The 15,216-nt window shown below is 44.4% G+C and overlaps 1 protein-coding gene across 4 annotated transcripts in view; it reads left to right on the top strand.

Moving 5' to 3' along the window:
* The window catches only part of LOC129822037 (sodium/calcium exchanger 2-like), a 100,151-nt gene that overhangs the window by 50,259 nt on the left and 34,676 nt on the right, over positions 1-15,216 (top strand). For 3 of the 4 annotated variants that reach the window (XM_055879891.1, XM_055879888.1, XM_055879889.1), the window contains one exon: positions 11,786-12,260. In XM_055879891.1, coding sequence (XP_055735866.1) covers positions 11,871-12,260 — 390 coding nt within the window. In that variant the 5' untranslated portion in view covers positions 11,786-11,870. Of the gene's footprint in view, positions 1-6,707; positions 9,992-11,785; positions 12,261-15,216 lie in introns of those variants that run through there. The other variant, XM_055879890.1, reaches the window with a different exon arrangement.

Here is a 15,216-nt window from a genome sequence, read left to right as displayed (position 1 = left end):
TCCATTTGGTTTGGTCAGGGTGTGATTTGGTGTGGGCATTCTATGTTTTTGTTTTCTATGATTTTGTATTTCTATGTTTTGGCCAGGTATGGTTCTCAATCAGGGACAGCTGTCTATCATTGTCTCTGATTGGGAACCATACTTAGGTAACCCTTTTCCCTCCTTTCAGTGTGGGAAGTTAACTTTACTTGTGGCACATAGCCCTTAAGCTTCACGGTTGTTTTGTATTGTTTATTGTTTTTGTCGGCGTCATTTCAAATAAAAGGAATATGTACGCTCACCACGCTGCGCTTTGGTCCAGTTCATTCGACGGCCGTGAAAGAGACCTCACGTTGTTTGAATTTGAAAATCCAACAGTTGTTTTGTAAGGGGGCAGCGCTTGGAGGCTTACTGTGGTTGTCCACATGGATTTGGGTGAGAATTGAAGAGAAAAAACAGAGGAAAACCAATCAGTGAAAAAGCATGCCCCTTTTCATTATTGATGCATCGTGCCGACAACATCAAAATAGCCTTTCCAGACTGAAGTCAGGAGGACTTTTAGACAGACTGACCCACCAACCTTTTCTCCCCAATCTGATTAGAATTTATCTGGTGTGTACTGTATAGTCATTTTTTTAAACTACTCTCCTCACTCCATTTTGACAACCCCCTTCAGTGTCTGTGACGTCATGTACCTCAGGGACCAAGACCAGGAAGGGATGTTACCATGACATTAACCTCCAGCCTCTGGGTAATGGACCTGCCATCATCTGTAAAGTACTTCCTGTCTGGAGGATGGATCTCAGAAAGTGCTTGCTCAGACCCGCTGTGTGCCGTCACACAGCTCTCCTCCGTCAGGCAGGGTTCTGAGGGCAAAATAGATCTTTGGGTGTTTGCATTTGGAAGGAACCAATCAGTCCTGTTTGTTTGACAAATAAGAGAGGATGAACACGCTGTGCCTCCTCACACAGTAATTGCCATGTTCAGCCTGGCCCTGCTGTTTGCTGCTGCGTGGGTGTGTAGTGTAGGTGTTTGGGTGTGTGTGTTTTCTGTCTGCTTGCTTTTGTGAATGTGTTAGAAAGTGTGTGAGTGCGTTAGACTGTGTGTGTTTTAAGAGACGCAACACAAGTTGAAAAACACAGCATTCCCTGGGCTACCCCAAGTTTCTCTTTCTCTCCCTTTGTCTCTTTTCTTTGTCTCTTTCTTTGTCTTTGTCTATTCTCTTTGTCTCTTTCTTTGTCTTTGTCTCTTCTCTTTGTCTCTTTCTTTGTCTTTGTCTCTTCTCTTTGTCTCTTTCTTTGTCTCTTTCTTTGTCTTTGTCTCTCTCTCTTTCTTTGTCTCTCTCTCTTTCTTTGTCTCTCTCTCTCTCTCTCTCTCTCTCTCTCTCTCTCTCTCTCTCGCTCTCTCTCTCTCTCTCTCTCTCTCTCTCTCGGCAACGCACACAGAACACACACACACACCTCCCCCCACACAGACACTCAATTACAATGTGGTCACGCAGTTTCCAAACAATCATTTGCATCCTTGGTGAGGAGATACAATGTCAGGTTGACTCTGAGAAAGATTAAAGTGTGTTGAATTCCATGGATGCTATACTGTACAGTTATTGAGGTAAGATTGATGCTGTTGTGCTGTTGGCTCAATCACAGTATCAGCATGAATATTAATAAGGGAGTTTTATCCGTATGAACCGTAATTGGGGCGTTTTGCATTTAGTTCACATTATTAATATTCATGGGCACTGATGACAAATAGACCCAATCTGTCATGGACAATGATTAACCATTTAATGTCAGCAGTAATGGGGTTGACGTGATGAAGATGAATTGGTTGAGAGTGACAGCTGATTCCCCCACTCCTGTGCTGAGATGAGTGGTGTGTTTCTGGTTGTGACAGGGCCTTGACGAGATGAGGAGAACACTGATGAGGTCTTTCTGATGTTAAATTAGTCTAGCTAGTCTGTACAGTACACTCTAAGAAAAAAAGGTGCCATTAGAACCTAAAAAGGTTCTTCACTGTCCCCCATGGGAGAACCCTTTGAAGAACCCTTTTGGTTCCAGGTAGAACCCTTTCCACAGAAGGTTCTACATGGAACCCAAGAGGGTTCTACATGGAACCAAAAAGGGTTCTCCTATGGGGACAGCTGAATAATTATTTTGGAACGCTAAGAGTGTAGAACCATAGAATGGTTGTCCAGCTCCTTCTTATTCCTGGCTGTTGTCTCTGTATCTTTCTCTGTCTCTCCATTTCTATTGACCTTTGTCTTTCTCCAATGTACCCTCCTTCCTCCCAGGCTTACCTCTCTCGCTTTGCCTCCCTCTTCCGCTCTCTCTCCTCCCCCACTCCACCTTCCCTCTCTCTCTCTCTCTCTCTCTGTCTCAATCTCTACCCTCTCTCCCTCCCTTCTCCCTCTCTCCCTCCCTTCTCCCTCTCTCTCCCAGTCCGTCCATCTCCCTCCCTCCACCTATTCTGACTTGGCAGGGTGAGGAGTGTGTTCAGACAGGTGTGTGCTAATTGGAGGAGACAGGTGCGTCCGTTACCCATCTCGGGCCATTTCCCTCTCCTCGCTGAGGGTCACGACCCCGGGGAGGAAGGGATGCCATTATCCACGTCGGACACTGTTCCCTCGCCATAACGCTCACCGCCTCCACCTCCCGCCCCGCTGCTTACCCAGATGCCTCTGTGTTGCCCACTCACATGTGACATTTTGTTATGGACTGACACATCAGAGGAGGCTGGTGGGAGGAGCTATTGGAGGAAGTGCTCATGGCTGGAATGGAACAGAGTCAAACATGTTGTTTCTATGTGTTTGGTACCGTTTCCATTGATTCCATTCCAGCCATTACGATGAGCCCATCCTCCTATAGTGCCTCCCACCAGCCTCCCCTGTCACACATAAAGGTGATATAGGGACAGTGTGGATTCTTTAAAGATAGTGAAAGCAGGCCGTGTCATGAGTACTGCATAGTCTCTGGCAGACAGATATAACAGTAGAAATTCAGCATGAATAAAGAATTGAGATCAGCTTTGATTGTGCTGAGCAATCAGCTTTTATTGATGATGGCATTTCAAGCCTTTGCGAAAGCAGACCAATGGCAATTAGGAAAATGAGCTGAAGGACTCAGACACTTATCCAACTGAGTGCTTTGCACTTCTGATCTGGTTTGATTAAGGAATCTACTTCTCATCAATCAACCTCTTGAATCGGCTTTTGTGGGGGGTTTTCCCGAGAGAACAAATGGTGCGTTAGAAAAGTAGATGCCCTGCAAAAAGAGGGTGAGGGATGGCATGAGGGTTTGGTAAGGGCGTCTAAAGGGCACCTAGCATAAACAGAGCTGTCAACAGAGAGGGGGTTTCTGGGTGGGTAGAGTCTAAACCAGCTCAGAGAAGCAGACAAAAAATGGCAACAGAAATAGATTAGAGAAGTCCCCTGGGACGAGGCTGCCTCTTTGGAAGGCTGTCTGGCGGTCATCTCCACCTAGGGTGGTTTTTAGATGCTCGTTCAATGGGAGGAGAATTCCACAGGGATCTCTGCAGAAAGCTCCTCAACCCAACACCCCAGATGCAGTCAGTGGTATGCTCTTTGACATTAGTTTTTTTCCCCTCCAAGTACTTTTCCTTTGAAAAGTAAGCCGAGCAAGGTGTTTCTGGTGGGTAGCATAGTGGTAATGGTTTCCTCAGTGAGAGCCTCTCATTCGCTCTGAATGTTGTATTGATATCTAGCATTGATTTTTCCATTTAGAATGTCCTTTTCTTAGGAGGCAAGATGGCCTGCCAATAGTCGCCAGCATGCAAGAGGAATCATACATTGATAGAACCATGCTAACGAGAATAAAATTACAACGTTACATCAGGTGACTCCTGACCGCATGGCCTCAACATCCATATTCCGGTAGATCTTGAAAATGAGCTAATATTATTGCTTCGAGCATGACATAGCTAGACATAATATGATGTATAACAGCATTGATGTACAGCACCGTATTGGCTTGTCTGACTACTGAAGCCACAACTATCATCAAGGTGTCACGCCCTGGCTATAGAGGTTTTTTATTCTCTATTTTGGTTAGGCCAGGGTGTGACTAGGGTGGGCAGTCTATGTTCTTTTTTCTATGTTGTTGGTTTTCTATGTGTTTGTCCTGATGTGGTTCTCAATCAGAGGCAGCTGTCTATCGTTGTCTCTGATTGGGAGCCATACTTAGGTAGCCTGTTTTCCCGTTTTGTGTTGTGGGTGATTCATTTCTGTTTAGTGTGTGTTGCACCTGACGGGGCTGTTTCAGTTGTCACTTTGTTGTTTTTGCTTTTTAGTCTTCAGTTTCTATTAAACATGACGAACACTTACCACGCTGCGTTTTGGTCTTCACCTTCTTCCGACGACAGCCGTTACACAAGGCTCCTCCCTAAGACAGCACTAGATAGGGAATAGGGTGCTATTTGGGACGCATAGTCATCATTTTCTGGGTACTGTGTGTCAGATGAGTGGGATAATTATGCATGGTCTGTTTTTACTTCACAGTTACTTGATCATTGAAAATAGCTTTTCTAGGGCCTCCCAGGTGGTCAGCGGTCTAAGGCACTGCATCACAGTCCTAGAGGTGTCACTACAGACCCGGGTTCGATATCGGGCTGTATCACAACCGGCTGTGATCGGGAGGCCCATAGGGCAGTGCACAATTGGCCCATAGGGCGGTGCACAATTGGCCCAGCGTCATCCGGGTTAGGGGAGGGTTTGGCCGAGGGGGCTTTACTTGGCTTATCGCGCTCTAGCGACTCCTTGTGGCGGGCCGGGCACCTGCAGGCTGACTTCGGTCATCAAGTGAATGGTATTTCCTCCAACATATTGGTGAGTCTGGGTTCCAGGTTAAGCGGGTTAAGCGGGCGGGTGTTAAGAAGCGTGGTATGGCGGGTCATGTTTCGGAGGACGCATGACTCGATCTTCACCTCCCGAGCCTTTTGGGCAGTTGCAGCATTGAGACAATCGAAAAATGAAATTATATTTTTAAAAGTATTTTCTAAATATACCCAACAAACAGATGACATTCATATTCTAACTATCTCTGAAACGCACTTAGATAATACACTACGATTAAAACATTTGGGGTTACTAAACAGTACCCGCAAAACACCAGTCTCAATGTCAACAGTGAAGAGGCGACTCCAGGATGCTGGCCTTCTAGGCAGAGTTCCTCTGTCCAGTGTCTGTGTTCTTTTGCCCATCTTAATCTTTTCTTTTTATTGGCCAGTCTGAGAGATGGCTTTTTCTTTGCAACTCTGCCTAGAAGGCCAGCATCCCAGAGTCGCCTCTTCACTGTTGACGTTGAGACTGGTGTTTTGCGGGTACTATTTAATGAAGCTGCCAGCTGAGGACTTGTGAGGCGTCTGTTTCTCAAACTAGACACTAATGTACTTGTCCTCTTGCTCAGTTGTGCACTGGGGCCTCCCACTCCTCTTTCTATTCTGGTTAGAGACAGTTTGCACTGTTCTGTGAAGGGAGTAGTACACAGCGTTGTACGAGATCTTCAGTTTCTTGGCAATTTCTCGCATGGAATAGCCTTCATTTCTCAGAACAAGAATAGACTGACAAAATTCAGAAAAAAGTCCTTTGTTTCTGGCCATTTTGAGCTTGTAATCGAACCCACAAATGCTGATGCTCCAGATACTCAACTAGTCTGAAGGACAGTTTTATTGCTTCTTTAATCAGAACAACAGTTTTCAGCTGTGCTAACATCATTGCAAAAAGGTTTTCTAATCATAAATTAGCCTTTTAAAATGATAAACTTGGATTAGCTAACACAGCGTGCCATTGGAAAACAGGAGTGATGGTTGCTGATAAGGGGCCTCTGTACGCCTATGTAGATATTCCATAACAAATCTGCCGTTTCCAGCTACAATAGTCATTTACAACATTAACAATGTCTACACTGTATCTCTGATAATTTTGATGTTATTTTAATGGACAAAAAATGTGATTTTCTTTCAAAAACAAGGACATTTCTAAGTGACCCCGAACTTTTGAATGGCAGTGTATGTCAGAGTGTAAAAAAAATGCAGCTTCGTGATATGACATGATTTATTAAAGTAAAGACGAAAAAACACGAAAACACTTTAACAAACTACAAAACAAACGACGTAGACGCACCTGAACATAAGAACTTACATATAACGAAGAACGCATGAAACAGGAACAGACTACATAAACCGAACAAACGAACAAACAAACAAACCGAAAACAGTCCCGTGTGGCGCAATGTACATAGACACAGACACAGGAGATAACCACCCACAAACAAACAGTGTGAAAACACCTACCTTAATATGACTCTCAATCAGAGGAAATGAAAACCACCTGCCTCTAATTGAGAGCCATATCAGGTCACTCTTTAACCAACATAGAAACACATAACATAGACTACCCACCCAAACTCACGCCCTGACCGTCAAACACATACAAAATAACAGAAAACCGGTCAGGAACGTGACACAGTGGCTTGGCCGTATTACTAGAGATTGAAGAGGGACTTACATATATCCTCCTATCTGTTTGCGCTTACACATCTGTCACACTGACTAAAGTGGCCTGAACAGTATGGTCTAAGCAGAACAGATCTCCCCGAGCAAATGTTTGATGCAAAGTTTGGAAGTGGAATCTTGTGTGTAGACAAAGCTACACTACCCCCCCCCCCCCAAACCCCCCACCCCCCACCAGACATTCCGTGTCTGACACCTGCCGGCCTGATAATGGCTGCTCAACCTTACAGAAAGGCTAACTCGGATAGGGACTGAACTCAACAAAGTATACAAGGGCTTTTCTTTTACAGTGTGGCGGGCAATCCTCAAGTCTAATATCCTGACTCCAACACCCCTCCACCTACTCACTTATTTGGTAAGGGCCTCCACCTTAGAATATTAGACAATAATCTGCCTAGATAAAGCCTAGACTAATTCCATTCAAACTTCAACCAATAATTTGCACAATCACTTAAAAATCTCTCATTGATTTTGAACAACATACATTTGTATGACTCTTTTGATGACACAGGGTTGTAAAATAATAAGGTAAACAGGTAGAATAGTCCCAATTATTATCACAAATTTACACAAGCAGTATGATAAGCTGATAAATCAAGATATGTCCAGCTCCCTTATCTACACCTTGTTAGGCTACCAATGCACAATTTTTGGTCTATTCAAATTTTATGAGAACCACAGCTTTTAATAATAAGAAAATGGGGTCGTACCTCTCTTACAATACAAATAGTATTTCAATGGTGATCGAGAACTCTAATCCACTACTTAGATCTATCAGTAAGGTAACCTTAAAGATTACTCCTAGACTAGACCTAAAACCTAACAGTAAAAATAAAGTAGAATATTAATAATGAGTAATAATAACAATAATAATAATAAACTCAAACTATAAAGCTGCAGCAATGCATCAATGACCAAGGCATGAATGAGCATAAGGGACAGAAAGATCTAATCTCCTTATATACCTTACAGCTTCACTTACATTTGTACATTCTAGTCATTTAGCAGACGCTCTTATCCAGAGCGACTTACAGTTAATACATTAATCTCAAGATACTGTAGCTAGGTGGGACAACCACATATCATAGGCAAAGTACAATTTTCCTCAAAGTAGCTATGAGAAAAGGGTTGGTTCAGGTTAGGTCAGCTTTACCACAGTTGAATACGTTTCATCCATTCCTTCCATAATATGCATATTCTTACCCAACCTTAAAAGAAGCAATATTATACATTCTTACAGCATCTATCTCTGCACCCCATCTAACCTCCGTCTATACACATGCTATAGGCCTTTTACTCCTTAATCAACTTTTTTTTACCTACTTGGCACTAGCTATCACCTGACTACAATCGGGTACCATTGACCCAAGGCTGGGCACATACTCTAACTCTGTGTCCGTGGGTCCGTGAGTCCGTGGGTCCGTGGGTGTGCACAAGCCCAGACTTCTGCCTGATGCATGCAAGCATAACCAGAGTGGTGCCTCTTTCAGTCTCTATGCCCACAAATGGACTTCCCTTTCTTAGAGCTCTGGTTAGGGGTCACCCCAGACCAGACCAATTTATTTTATTAATTTGTTTTTATTTAACCTTTATTTAACTAGGCAAGTCAGTTAAGAACAAATTCTTATTTACAATGACGGCCTACCCCGGCCAAACACGGATGATGCTGTGTCAATGACTTATCCTAATCCTTCATTTATATATGCAATTATAATTAAACAGCAATTTTCCATATTAACTCTAATTCAATCAAGTCTCCGTCCCAATTCACTTCTTCTCATGTGTCTCTGGATTCAATGTTTATTGTCAATGTTCACTGTTCACTGTTCTCTGTGCTTCGTGTGTGTATGCAGGTCACTGCCTGCACATCTGTAACCACAAAGCGCTTCATGTCACATAAATGTCACAGGTCACATAAATGTCACAGGAAATATAGGCCCAAGCTGATTCTTCTTGACTGTGTGTGTTTGTGTACGTGCAGGATTGTGTGTTTACATCTGCTTCGAGCGTGTGTGCGTTCGTGCGGTTCAGCAGTTTTGATGAGGCAGCTATACATACCCCAGGCCCCGAGTCCCGCCCCCAGACCCAGCCTAGCCAACCGGGCTGCTTGAAGAGCCCTTCCCCACAATACCCAGCCGCAGAGGACACTAGTGGACACGTCCATGAAAGGCAGTATGCTTGTCAATCAATCAATCAATCAAGTTTATTTTATATAGCCCTTCGTACATCAGCTAATATCTCGAAGTGCTGTACAGAAACCCAGCCTAAAACCCCAAAAAGCAAGCAATGCAGGTGTAGAAGCACGGTGGCTAGGAAAAACTCCCTAGAAAGGCCAAACCTAGGAAGAAACCTAGAGAGGAACCAGGCTATGAGGGGTGGCCAGTCCTCCTCTGGCTGTGCCGGGTGGAGATTATAACATAACTATGCCAAGATGTTCAAGATGTTCATAAGTGACAAGCATGGTCAAATAATAATCATTAATAATTTTCAGTTGGCTTTTGTGACGAAGAGTCCTCCTAGGCTCTTTGTTTCTTCCTCTCTTCTCTCTCTCTTCTTGCCTCTCTCTACTTCCTCTCTTCTTCTCTCTCTCCTTCCTATCTTCTTCCCTCTCTCTCCTTCCTTTCTTCTTCTCTCTCCTGTTCCATCTGTGATGCATCACCCTCCCCAAACCTTCACCAGGTCGTCATGGAAACACTCTGGCCGTGCTGAGAATATCTATTAACGCACTCATCGTAGCAGGACTACCCCACTATTTATTTTTTCTCTTTCCTTCTCTCATCTCTCTCTCTATGGTTTTCTCACTCTCTTCCTCTCTCTCTCGTCCTCTTTCTGGTCCTCTCTCGCTCTGCCCTTCTCTCTCTCTCTCCCTCTCTCTCTCTTTCTTTTTCACTCTCTACATTCAATTCCCCCTTCTCCCTATCCATTATACTTAGTATCAGCAACCCTCCTCTCATTGACACCTCAACCGTCCTCTCATCGCATCTCCCATTTAAACATCTCTTCAGATTCCTTTTTCCTCTTTTTTTGTCCTGCAGCATCCCTCCATGTTGTCCCCCAGCCTTGGAGTGGCTCTCAGTAACAGGTCACAAAGGAACACAACACAAACACTCTACTCTGAAATAGAAATTGCATCCTTAATGGCAGCATATTCCCTATATGGTGAACTTCTTTTCACCAGAGCCCTATGGGCCCTGGTCAAACGCAGTGGACTTGATATGAAATAGGGTGCCATTTAAGACCCATCCAGAGAGTGCTGCTCTCTGAACAAGCGCAGACCCAGTGTAAGCAGCCATCCTCCCCTTCTTCCCCCAGTGTCCCTCTCTTATTCTCCTGCTTGATATTCAGGTATGGTAGTGTGGTGCTGGAGGTGCATTCTGGTAGAGTGCAGTACGGAAATGGGCTACATCAGCTCTGCATCATTAGACATCCATCAGTCAGACTGGACTGTCAGCCTGAGGAGACCGAACACGCCTGCACACTGGAGGTGTGTGTGTGTGTATGTGTGTGTGTGTGTGTGTGTGTGTGTGTGTGTGTGTGTGTGTGTGTGTGTGTGTGTGTCAAAATAATGTGTGAGTGAGCGAGTGTGTGTGCATGTGTGAGTTACAGTGTATGTATGTGTACGGAAATATCTTCTACTGTTGTCCGTTAAGACCAATTACATAGAATCCCAGACTGAGTATGACCTGCAGTAGCAACAGTGCATTGTGTATAACCTGAGATATTCCTACTGCAAATGCATTAGAGGATGTTTTTGTGGGCAGCCTCTCAATATAATATTCTTGACAAAGGGATACTCATGACTATTCAGACATACACTGGCATGTGTATGTTTGATGGATGTGTCTATAGCAGTACAAGCATGTAAATACAATTATTTTCTGTCAGATAAATCCTACTTATTGTTGTCTGGTGCATGTCAAATTATACTGTATATAGACAAGTGTATTGAGATGGATAAGCTTTCAAGGGCTGCTCTATAATGTTAACGCTGGACAGGCAACATGACAGAGAAAGATAAAGAGAGAGAGAGTGTGCGTGTGTGCGCATCTGAGTGTGTGTGCGTGCGTGTGTGTGACCAGGTGTCTTCACCCCAGGCTATCCTCAGCAGGTCTCACATTGTGACTGTAATCGACTAAACTGGCTCTCTGCTCTATACATTCTCCCTTACATATGGTTCTCACACACTGCTCACAGAAACTACACACAATACAATACATACAGATACATTGGGCTGTAAATGACACCCGGTGAAAGAATGGTTGAATAACAGCGACTGTATACACACACACCCTCATATACTGGACATGTGAGTGTATGTACAGGCCTAAAGTTGTATGTATCTGTTCAACAATTCTACTCACTAGCCCCTTCATCCCAAATGAAATGGCACCCTATTCCCTATGGGCCTGGATCAAAAGAAGTGCACTATATAGACATAGGATGCAATTTGGGACTCAAGCTAGTAGAACAAACAAGCAAGCAAAGAAACTAACTTTCTGTACATCCCGCTTCAAAAGCACACTACCAGTCAGCCATGGACACTGACCCACTTTAACAGCAAGAGAGAGTGTGTTAGAGAGTTTCTGAGTGTCTTGCTGCTCAGTGTTCTGGCTCTCAGGGTCATTGTGTTCTCGACGGAGGGAACAGGTCTTTGTGCAGAGCCTGGTGCAATGTCACGAAGCCTGTTGGAACAGCGTCACAGAATCCACCATGAACTATCTCTCCCATCCAAACCCCAGCCTTCTCTCTCTCCAGGGCCAACATTCTCCCTCCGCTTTGGGCTTTAATGACAGCACTGCTGTCACAGAATCTGCCATGAACTATCTATCTATCTCTCTGTCTCTCTATCTGTCTGTCTCTCCTGTCAATAGAAAGCAGAGAGCACGTAGCCCAATCTGGGAACCTCCGACTTGAATAGCCGTGAAAGGTTTATATTCATGATTCAGGGGCATGACTTTAACATTTACTATTCATGTGCATGTTGACATTTTTGTTCTCATATTGCAGTTGGAAACCTTCAACAGCAACTGGAAACAAGGACGATGGTTGAAAAATGATTTATTCTATGTCAACTGCAGTAATATCTCATGATTCAGTTTTAATTTAGTTAAAAAAACTGAAAAGGATTTTGAGGTAGATGGTTTATTTATTTACAGGTCCACGAAAGGCTGGTGTATGTTTGCTGCTGGTTACGCCCAACATCTAACCAAGTATTGTTCTCTCTCTCTCTTTTCTCTGTCTTCTCTTTACTCTTCTATCCATCTCTCTCTCCTCCTAGGTGAGCTAGTCCTACCCCTCCCTGGCATCTTCTCCTCGTCTCTCTTCGTCCGCCTCATCCCTCTCTTCCCCCGGCATTCTCCACCATGGCACTCCTCCCCACCTCTCTTTCTGCCTCCGTCCCCTTCCTCCTCTTCCTCCTCCTCCCCCTTCCTTCACCCTGCGCCCTGGAGTCTCTACGAGGAGGAGGAGTAGGAGAGGAAGAGAACCGCTCCATCTCCACCATGTCCTATCCCTCCATGTCTCCGGAGTTCTGGAGCAACAGCAGCACGGGGCTGGGCGGCAGTTCAAAGTGTTCGCAGCCGGTAGTGTGCAGGCCGGGCACCCTGCTGCCCGTGTGGAAGCCCCTGAGCCCCGGGCTGGGCGACCAGGTGGCCAGGGCCGTGGTCTACTTCACCTGCCTCATGTACATGTTCCTGGGAGTGTCCATCATCGCAGACCGTTTCATGGCCTCTATCGAGGTCATAACCTCACAGGTTGGTGCTGTGTGATAGATTGACCCATATGATAGACTGTGTTTATGTAGAGTTGTCATTCACCACATAATGGAAATTACATAGAATCTTAGTCCCATTGGTTGGCTCTCTCTCACCTCTCCCTAGACTACATTAACTGTCACTCAAACACAGTGAACATCGAAACAGGTTGAACATTCTATGATAAAGTCATTGTAAAACTCGCCTGTGCAGAGGTGATAGACATAACAGTTCTTTCTCCAGAAATGCCGCCTTGCTTTTCGGTGTTACCACAGACAGCTCAAATGAACGTGTTATTTCTATGTTTGGGTTTTCACATTTCTTGTAGTGACTGACTTTGGGCCCATATGGAATTCCACTATTTACAGTATGTTCATTGAAACACATCCTGATATGCAGACTTAGTGTATTTAATTATTGGTTCCATCTGATTTAAAGTTTGGGTAATTGGTTCAGATTCTGACATTGTTATGAATTGGATTTCTCTGCTGACGAGAGATAGTGTTGACTCAAGAAACTAAAATAGATTCTAACCTTGGGCTGGAACCAGTTCAGGGAACAAAACTGGAAAATAACATTTTTCAAGGAACAGAAACAGATCCAGGATCCAGATCCAGAAAAAGTAACTATTTTTCATAAAATTGTACAGTTATCTTAGCTAGCTGAATTGTTTACCAGTTGCTAAGCAGTTGCTAGGGACTCTCCTGGAAGAAGCTAGCTAGCTAACAAAGAACAACAAAGAATATCTAGTTAACAGAAGAAAAGAAAGACAAAATAAGGACAGAAGAAAAAGGACATCAAAGTGAAACAGTCCTCTAAAGACAATAGTACAAGAAACAACGCTTCTATTGCGTTCATATTCTATTTCTATAGCTTCTTCAAGATTTCCAAGATGGCAGTCAGATGTCCTTTGTCCTCGTCTTGTCCCGTGTATATATGTTTTGTATCTTTTTGTCTTTTCTTCGCATATCTTTTTATATATTTTTTCAAAACACTCTCATGCAACCCGCCTCACAAAATGTGGTGTGGATCTGTTTTTTCCCCCAAAAGTATTATTCACCTCGTATCCGAAATCCACAACAGAAGCTAGCCAGCTCACTAGCTAACGTTAGTATTCAGCTAACCACGGCTAGCGGTCATCAGCTATCCTTTAGCTCGGAAAGCTTCCAATGATTGTGACAAAACTCAAAAAAAGTTCTGTGATATTGTAAAGTCCATGGAGAATAAGAGCACTTCCTCCCAGCTGCCCACTGCACTGAGGATAGGAAACTCTGTCACCACCGATAAATCCACCATAATTGAGAATTTCAATAAGCATTTTTCTACAGCTGGCCATGCTTTCCACTTGGCCACACCTACCCCGGTCAACAGCACTGCACCCCCCACAGCAACTCGCCCAAGCCTTCCCCATTTCTCCTTCTCCCAAATCCAGTCAGCTGATGTTCTGAAAGAGCTGCAAAATCTTGATCCCCACAAATCAGCCGGGCTAGACAATCTGGACCCTTTCTTATTAAAATTATCTGCCGAAATTGTTGCAACCCCTATTACTAGCCTGTTCAACCTCTCTTTCGTGTCGTCTGAGATTCCCATAGATTGGAAAGCAGCTGCGGTCATCCCCCTCTTCAAAAGGGGAACACTCTTGACCCAAACTGCTAGACCTATATCTATCCTACCCTGCCTTTCTAAGGTCTTCGAAAGCCAAGTTAACAAACAGATCACCGATCATTTCGAATCACACCGTACCTTCTCCGCTATGCAATCTGGTTTCAGAGCTGGTCATGGGTGCACCTCAGCCACGCTCAAGGTTCTAAATGATATCTTAACCGCCATCGATAAGAAACAATACTGTACAGCCGTATTCATTGACCTGGCCAAGGCTTTCGACTCTATCAACCACCACATCCTCATCGGCAGACTCAACAGCCTTGGTTTCTCAAATGATTGCCTCGCCTGGTTCACCAACTACTTCTCCGACAGAGTTCAGTGTGTCAAATCTGAGGGCCTGTTGTCCTGGCCTCTGGCAGTCTGTATGGGGGTGCCACAGGGTTCAATTCTTAGGCTGACTCTCTTTTCTGTATATATCAATGATATCGCTCTTGCTGCTGGTGATTCTCTGATCCACCTCTACGCAGACGACACCATTCTGTATACTTCTGGCCCTTCCATGGACACTGTGTTAACAACCCTCCAGACGAGCTTCAATGCCATACAACTCTCCTTCCGTGGCCTCCAACTGCTCTTAAATACAAGTCAAACTAAATACATGCTCTTCAACCGATCGCTGCTTGCACCCGCCCGTCCAGCATCACTACTCTGGACGATTCTGATATGTGTGGACAACTACATATACAGTACTTAGGTGTCTGGTTAGACTGTAAACTCTCCTTCCAGACTCACATAAAACATCTCCAATCCAAAGTTAAATCTAGAATTGGCTTCCTATTTCACAACAAAGCATCCTTCACTCATGCTGCCACACATACCCTTGTAAAACTGACCATCTTACCGATCCTCGACTTTGGCGATGTCATTTACAAAATAGCCTCCAACACCCTACTCAACAAATTGGATGCAGTCTATCACAGTGCCATCCGTTTTGTCACCAAAGCCCCATATACTACCCACCACTGTGACCTGTATGCTCTTGTTGGCTGGCCCTCACTTCATACTCGTCGCCAAACCCACTGGCTCCAGGTCATCTATAAAACCCTGCTAGGTAAAGTCCCGCCTTCTCTGCTTGCTGGTCACCATAGATGCACCCATCCGTAGCACACGTTCCAGCAGGTATATCTCACTTGTCACCCCCAAAGCCAATTCCCCCTTTGGTCGCCTCTCCTTCCAGTTCTCTGCTGCCAATGACTGGAATGAACTACAAAAATATCTGAAACTGGAAACACTTATCTCCCTCACTAGCTTTAAGCACCAGCTGTCAGAGCAGCTCACAGATCACTGCACC

This window comes from Salvelinus fontinalis, chromosome 24 (assembly GCF_029448725.1).
Source record: "Salvelinus fontinalis isolate EN_2023a chromosome 24, ASM2944872v1, whole genome shotgun sequence".
NCBI lineage: Eukaryota > Metazoa > Chordata > Actinopteri > Salmoniformes > Salmonidae > Salvelinus > Salvelinus fontinalis.
This window is presented reverse-complemented; position numbering and strand designations above follow the sequence as displayed.